At 46.0% G+C, this 7,916-nt stretch overlaps 1 protein-coding gene across 1 annotated transcript; it reads right to left on the bottom strand.

The window, feature by feature from the left end:
• Positions 1–3,454: 3,454 nt before the first annotated feature.
• On the bottom strand, positions 3,455–7,010 carry LOC123103664 (protein EDS1L). Its single transcript, XM_044525318.1, has 3 exons — positions 6,497–7,010; positions 4,713–5,480; positions 3,455–4,352 (listed from the first exon to the last, which is right to left on the bottom strand). The coding sequence occupies exons 1-3, from the start codon at positions 6,878–6,880 to the stop codon at positions 3,636–3,638; spliced, it is 1,869 nt and encodes a 622-aa protein (XP_044381253.1). The 5' UTR covers positions 6,881–7,010; the 3' UTR covers positions 3,455–3,635.
• Positions 7,011–7,916: the final 906 nt, after the last annotated feature.

Raw genomic sequence — 7,916 nt, 5'->3', positions numbered from 1 at the left:
ACAACTCCAAAAGTCCTGAAACTTCACGGAGAATATTTTTGGAATATATAAAAAAAATTGGGCGAAGAAAGCACCAGAGGGGGGCCACCTGCCATCCACAAGGGTGGGGGCGCCCCCTACCCCCTGGGGGCGCCCCCTGCCTTGTGGGCCACCTGGCAAGCCCCCGATGCCCATCTTCTGCTATATGATGTGTTTTGACCTGGAAAAAAAAATAGAGAGAAGCTTTTGGGACGAAGCACCGCCATCTCGAGGCGGAACCTGAGCAGAACCAATCAAGGGCTCCGGTGGAGCTGTTTTGCCAGGGAAACTTCCCTCGGGGAGGGGGAAATCGAAGCCATCGTCATCACCAACGATCCTCTCATCGAGAGGGGGTAAATCTCCATCCACATCTTCACCAGCACCATCTCCTCTCAAACCCTAGTTCATCTCTTGTATCCGATCTCTGTCTCAAAACCTCAGATTGGTACCTATGGGTTGCTAGTAGTGTTGATTACTCCTTGTAGTTGATGCTAGTTGGTTTATTCGGTGAAAGATCATATGTTCAGATCCTTAATGATAATTAATACTTCTCTGATTATGAACATGAATATGCTTTGTGAGTAGTTACGTTTGTTCCTGAGGACATGGGAGAAGTCTTTTTATAAGTAATCATGTGAATTTGGTATTCGTTCGATATTTTGATGAGATGTATGTTGTCTTTCCTCTAGTGGTGTTATGTGAACGTCGACTACATGACACTTCACCATGATTTGGGCCTAGGGGAAGGCATTGGGAAGTAATAAGTAGATGTTGGGTTGCTAGAGTGACAGAAGCTTAACCCTAGTTTATGAGTTGCTTTGTAAGGGGCTGATTTGGATCCATATGTTTCATGCTATGGTTAGATTTATCTTAATTCTTCTTTCGTAGTTGCGGATGCTTGCGAGAGGGGTGGGAGGCTTGTTCAAGGAAGGGCAGCACTCAACACCGGTCCACCCACATATCAAATAATCAAAGTAACGAACGTGAATCATATGAGCATGATGAAAACTAACTTGACAATAATTCCCATGTGTCCTCGGGAGCGCTTTGCTTTATATAAGAGTCCGTCCAGGCTTGTCCTTTGCTACAGAAGGGATTGGGCCACCTTGCTGCACCTTGTTTACTTTTGTTACTTGTTACCCGTTGCGAATTATCTTATCTCACAACTATCTGTTACCGATAATTTCAGTGCTTGCAGAGAATACCTTGCTGAAAACCGCTTGTCATTTCCTTCTGCTCCTCGTTGGGTTTGACACTCTTACTTATCAAAAGTACTACGATAGATCCCCTATACTTGTGGGTCATCAACAAGCCTATGTACAAATTTCCGAAAGAGCTCGGTCGTCCAATTAGGTGCGAGAATATTAACTTGGACACAACCCTTGCTGTGATGCCCGCAGCTCGTGTCTCCTTTCCCATCAAATATTTGGGTCTTCCGCTATCAGTCTAACACCTGAGGGCTGCAGATTCCCATTTCTCAAGGATAAGGTGGGGGTAGGCTTGTACCGTGGAACGACCAGAATATTACCGCCATTGGGCGAGGCGCGCTTGTCAAGTCTGTGCTCACCTCTCAAGTGATCTACCACATCATCGCCCTCAACCCTCCTAGAAGCACGCTCCTTAGCATTAACAAGATTGAGAGGGCTTTTTTTGTGGGCGGGCACAAACAAGACATCTAGGGCGAAATGTAAGGTCAACTGGAATTTTGTTTGTCTCCCAACTGATCTTGGAGGACTGGGAATCCTTGATCTTGCTAATTTTGCAAGGGCATTGAGGCTTAGATTGCTATGGTTAGAATGGGCAGAGCCTTCCAAAATGTGGGTGGGCATGGCCAACCCCTGTGATGAGTTAGATCGCGACCTCTTCTATGCATCCTCGCGCATCACCATCGGCAACGGTGCACGTGCGCCCTTTTGGGACCCCCCTTGGGTAAATGGAGAAAAGCCGTCTGACATCGCCCCTCTCATATTCGAGGCTTCCACATGGAAGAATTGGAAAGTCATGGATGACATGCACAAGGGAAAATGGTTAGCAAAAATCAAGCTCCCCGACCAGTGGAGGATGGAACACATTCGACAAATTGTCAATCTATGGGATCGCGTGAGGGCCATACTTATTGTGGCGGGCATCGGAGACACCATTAATTGGAAACACACGACCAACGGGACATACTCCGCCACCTCCGCGTACCACGCCCAACTTCTTGGGGCGGTCCGCTCACCCATGGGCGTCGCGGTCTGGAAGGCTTCCCCCCTCCCCCCCCCCCCCCAAGATAAAATTCTTCACCTGGTTGGTAGGTGCAGTGGCAGAAGCATTAGTAGCAACGCCGGCCAATTCATATTCTTGTGACAGAGTCAAGCTAATCATTGGAAACTGCATAATACCCTGTTAGCTACCAATCCAGACTGAAAATACATGCATGAATCATAAAACAAAACAGTAATAAGAAACCCCGTGCAATGAAGCTTCTATTTTTATAGTTATAGCAATTACAATTTTGATACCTCTCTTTGTTTATATCATCTTGCTGGGTTTCTGTTTCTCTTCATATAGGATACAGATATGTGATTCTCATGTGGTCCTTTTGCTGGAAACTTGCTAATCTTAGAGGTGCTGCTACTGGTGTAAAAACTGTTTTATCAAAAGAACTAAAGTAGTAGCTAATCCAAGCATTGAAGAATTGAAGCAGAGGTTCCGCTATATTGGCATGAAGTCAGAGCAGCGCCTGCAGACTACACAAGATAGTTTCTGGTGACCTTCAGTCTATATGTCCTAACTAACAGCAGCCACCTTTTGTTTCGTATCAATTAATCCAGTATCTTTAGACCTTTAGATATTTGCAACGGCTCTGAGCAAGATATGTATAGCCTTTAGATTTCCATTCGTGTATGATATTGCATGTACACTTTAGACCTCATTATGACTGATCTGTGGTCAAAACAAGTTTGTGATCACTTTCTATATATGTAATCAACTGTCCTTCGACTAATATTTTTAGAAGACTATTTATATGTGTTTACACTGGTTGGAGAAAATCATGACATTGCCAGCAGCAATTTTTATTTCCATATGTTTCAATCCGTCTTTAAATATTTTTATGTGTATTCTTTAAATACTTGGCTTGCTCTCACCCTTTGCATCATTGGTGCAATGGGTCATCTTAGTGGTTACAACAACAGAAGCCAGCACTGCCGCTGCTGGTTGCACACTGGAGGTCCGGCCACCGCCAACGTTTGTCGTTGCGTGCTCTCGCGAGGTCGGATACAGTGTGCTTGTCAAAATGCCTTAACTAGGGAGGACAATTTGAGGAGCATGGTTGTTTAGCAGAAAATATGGGAGGTCAAAACGGGCGCCATGTCGTGGACGATTGAGGGGCAAAATTTGCCCATTGTGGTTGTAGATGCCCTTACCAGAGGGACACTTTGGTAAGGCGAGATAAAACCATGGGCCTGTCAGTTTATTGGACAACAACTGTTTAGCATTTTAAATAGTCTGTTCATCCTGGAGAATACTACACACAAATGACTTTACATGAGAGTTCAGGCTTACAATATCCAGTGCCAGCAGTTCCGATTAGATCGGAAATGGCTACCTCATCAAGCGACGGAGAAATTCTCTTACGAAGGCACAAGTCTCGCGATGCAAGACGCGGACCTGTGCTGCTCCGGGAGCGTCTTCCACCATATCACAAAGGATGAGCTGCTCAGAAACACATCCCTGCCAAGATTTCCCGAGGTGAACCATCCAAGTGCATCGCTCTCTAGTTTACCCACCCTGTCTTTCAGATCCTCGAATGATTTGCCGTTGATCATCTCAGCCTGCAGCTCCTCGGACATTGCCCAGAAGCACGACTCGAGGCTGGAACCCAAGGGGATGCGATGCGACTGCTCGCGCCATTTCTGGGTGTACTTGTAACGTCTCGGCCTGCCCTTGGAGAGGTAGGAGCCGGTGTCCTCATTCTTGGAATGCCTGTAGTAGTTTGCAATGTCCAGGGGCTCAACCAGCCGGCGGTACGAGGTCCCCAGGTTCACCCACTCTTCTCGCCCTTCGAACGCGTCTGGAAGCTCACGCCTTCGCAACATCTCAATTATCTCGTCCCAAAAGCCGGCTAGTTCCAACCTCCGTACATTTGAATTGAAGTCATGCACTTCCCGCTGAAGCTTGAAGGAATCATAGTAGCTCACTTCATGCAGCTCGCATGTTCTTTTGTACTCGTTCAGGGACTTGAGGGCTTCCTGAATTTTACTGCAGTTTGCGTCTATCTTTGCTTGGTTTATCTCTCTTTGTTTCTCCCATTGTGCAGCAGCAGCAAGGCTCAGCATAGCTTCCTTACTCTGTAATATGAAAGTGACAACTGTAATATTATGTGATTGGACTTGACTGGTTATTAAATTTATTGGTGGTTTAAACTTAGAGAAAACACCTTTTATGGAGATGGAAATGGAACTAGTAACTGGAGAATTGTGTTATCGTTAACAGTTACTGATATAAATTTGATGTGTACATTACCATTTATCCTAGGCTACAAACATCTGTTGCATTTGGGTACACCCTAAATGAATGATCAGATGCTAAAATGCAACACTGAGGGTTTCCAGACTAAGACTGCCTTCACACATACAGTTCACCAACATAACAGATGTTTACAGTGGCAATCCACAGTTGTTTATGGAAGAAGAGGAGTCATTGCTTACCAGTTCAAGGCCACCAATTGCTGTCCCATTCATCTGTGTGCCAAGAAGGGATGATGAAATTGCTCTTAGGTAATCCACACAACCTATCTCTTGCATCACACTTTGCTTAATCGATTCATATTCCCAGTGAGCACTTAAACTTCTGGCGGCAGCATCAAGCAATTGTTGTTGGGGATCCAATTGAAGGCAGTAAAATAGCAACTGTAATACAGCATCTGAGTTTGTGAGAACAATCAGTTGATCGGTACTTGTCAAGAAAAGGTAAGTCCCACAGGGTCTGTACGGGGATAGCTCAATAAAGTAAGTCAGCGTTCCTAGGATTGAGCTAGTGCATCCCATGAAAGAACAGGCCTCGTAGCTGGCAATAGATAGGGTGCTTCTCAACAAAGTTTCATAAAACTCTGGAATAACAAGCGAATTCCCAACAGGTGAGAAGTTTGGACTGTGAGGAGATAACCAATCCAGAACGGACTGAATTTGTTCTCTAGAGGATGCGAGGGGGGCCAGCAGTATTCGCGGGATGATGTCCAGTGGCATGATGAAATGCAAAATACACTGCGACCAGCCCTCCCTTCTAACAGCATGGTTGAAAACATTATCGCCAACAAGAGGTGCCCCAAAGGTCACGCAAAATGGCTGTGCTTGATTGACACTTCCCCGTCTTGTGCAGTTCTCAAGAAACCATATGGCAGCAAGGGTGGCTATTGAACCCCCAGATGAATGGCCTGTGAATACAACACGTTTCTCCTCTGCCACCGCTTTAGATACCTGTAATACAAAGCGATAAAAAAAACACCACTTTTCTTTCAGGTGAAAATGCAGTTACACTGAAATTCACCATGGCAAGACTATCATTCTGTTGATACGAAGATAACATAATATGAGGTAAGACTATGAAAAGTCTATGACCACAGCAAGAGCAAAAAGTAAGTGGAGTCGAACTCGGTAGAATTGCTAAACTCACAGTGGGCACTTCATTTTACTGTCATCAAATTAATAAAGCACCCAGTTCATTTTACCTATTTTCACGGAGCATAAATGACACCAAGCCAAACTACCTTGTAGCCTTTTATCTACTACTATCAGTCTGAAACTGTAGTGGCCATGGATCTCATCACCTCCCTCATTATGTTTCATAAGCTCAAATCAAACTAACTGAACATAAAAGCACTATGAAAATCAAAACCGACCAAAGAGATGAATATTTGAAATAAAAAGACATAAATCTTCAAAAGCATTATACCAATATGGGCAAATATATACTCCCACCGTCCGAAAAAGCTCGTCCCTCAAATGAATGTATCTAGCATCAAGTTAGTGCTAGATACGTCCATTTGAGGAACAAGCTTTTTGGGACGGAGGGAGTATCAGACAAGAAAAGGAGGTAGTCCCTTTCTAGACAGAACCACTGCACAGATCTCCAAGTCCACACGACCGCACCCCATTGCTCGGGGTGACACAATTGATGCAGCAACAACTCACAACGATCCTTCGTGCGAACCAAAACCAATATAAATGTAGCCTGTAGAGAATTCAGAGCAACAAGGGTTTCTTGATGCAAAGGGGGCGTTTGAAAATTGAAATGTTTCTTTCACAGCCGGAATGAAGCTGTTGTTCTACACACAAGAGGGAGAAGGTTTCCTGAAACAACATGCTCTTAGATCCTACGGCGGAAGGAAGTAGCAAAGCGCAAAAGGTCTCAGAAACTGCACTTCACTTCTGTGCGGCAACCACGGCTTCTCGGCAGAATGGTTTATGAAGTGGCGATGGCAGAAGGCCCTCACCTCGGTCTGGAGCGGCGAGCCGTCGAGCAGGCCCCTGAAGGCGGCGACGAAGGCGGCGCTGGCGCGCGCGGGGACGCCGCTCCCGACGCTGCGCAGCGACGGGAAGAGCGCGGGGTCGACCTCCGCATCCCCGAACGGCGCGCGGCCGCCGGCGTCCGGGGAGGAGGGCATCCAGCCGGCGGCGGACCAGGTGGGCGGGAAGACGAAGGCGGCGCAGGGGTAGGGGCGGGACGCGTGGTGCACCTGGAAGGAGGCGGAGGCGGAGGCCGCGGAGGGCGGGGAGCCGGAGGCGGAGGGGAAGGAGAGCGCGGCGCAGTGGGCGACGAGGAGGCGGTCGTCGTCGGACAGCGCCGCCCCGCGCGGCGGCGGGGTGTCCATCGGCATAGTGGTGGGTCAGTGGGGGAGGAGCTGGAGCACCTGGAAGGTGGAGGCCGCTCTTCCTCTGCTAGCCTTTGATGCTTGAGCTCGCACGCTGCCGGGTTGACTTTGTCGCCCTGTCGAGGAGTTTGGAGTCTTCGCCGGTGGTTGAGAGCAAGTGAGGGGCTCTCAAACAAAACAAGAGCTCGTCTTCACGTGTATTTCTAGATAAAAGTATTTAATAAGAGAAAAATGATAAAGAAAAAATTGAAAAAAGTTATGAACTTATAGTCAATTATATAGTCAGTTCTATTATATGAGTAGTTAATAATGCTAACTTTAGATGACATGGCATGTTTATATAGCCAACAGTTGGCTACACTATTAACCATGCTCTGATACGATAAGACCACACCGTTACAGCTTGCCAGAGTACCGATCAGTGGCAGAGCCCGACGGAAAGAATGAGCGGCCAATATAATTGTACTTACTTATATGTGATTTGTTTGCAAAACCTAATGTGCACATGTATGAGCATTGTTATGAATAGGTCTCATCAGAAAATTTATGAGAAGGCATACACATAAACTAGCATACACGGTTTAAAAAAAATTTGAATTGTTTATCACATGTCACGATGGTAGCATACATATTGGTTGATATGGTGATATCTAACCATATTATGGACGTCCATTAAGTAGAACCGACTTTGATAGGGCCACTTATGAGATGGTGGGAGAGCATGTCCTTTCATGTCATCAGTATATCTCATATGCATTATGTGTGTCTACATCCACAGGGGTGAGATCATAGTCCACACTAAGAATGTTCACTGATTTGCTTAGGCTTGTCAAACTTTATTTGGTAGCAAGGTAATTAAAAATGATGAATAGTTGATTTTCACTAACTTTAATTCTCTCAATATGGGGCCTTCCACTTACCAAGTGTGTTACATCAACATCCACTAATACTCCTGCAGAAAGTGTTGGGATCTACGGTAGGGTGCGTCGACTGCAAATTCAAAATTCCTACGCGCAGAACAACCAAGAACGTGCTACGGGAG

Source organism: Triticum aestivum, chromosome 5A (genome assembly GCF_018294505.1).
Source record: "Triticum aestivum cultivar Chinese Spring chromosome 5A, IWGSC CS RefSeq v2.1, whole genome shotgun sequence".
NCBI classification, from domain to species: Eukaryota; Viridiplantae; Streptophyta; class Magnoliopsida; order Poales; family Poaceae; genus Triticum; species Triticum aestivum.
This window is presented reverse-complemented; position numbering and strand designations above follow the sequence as displayed.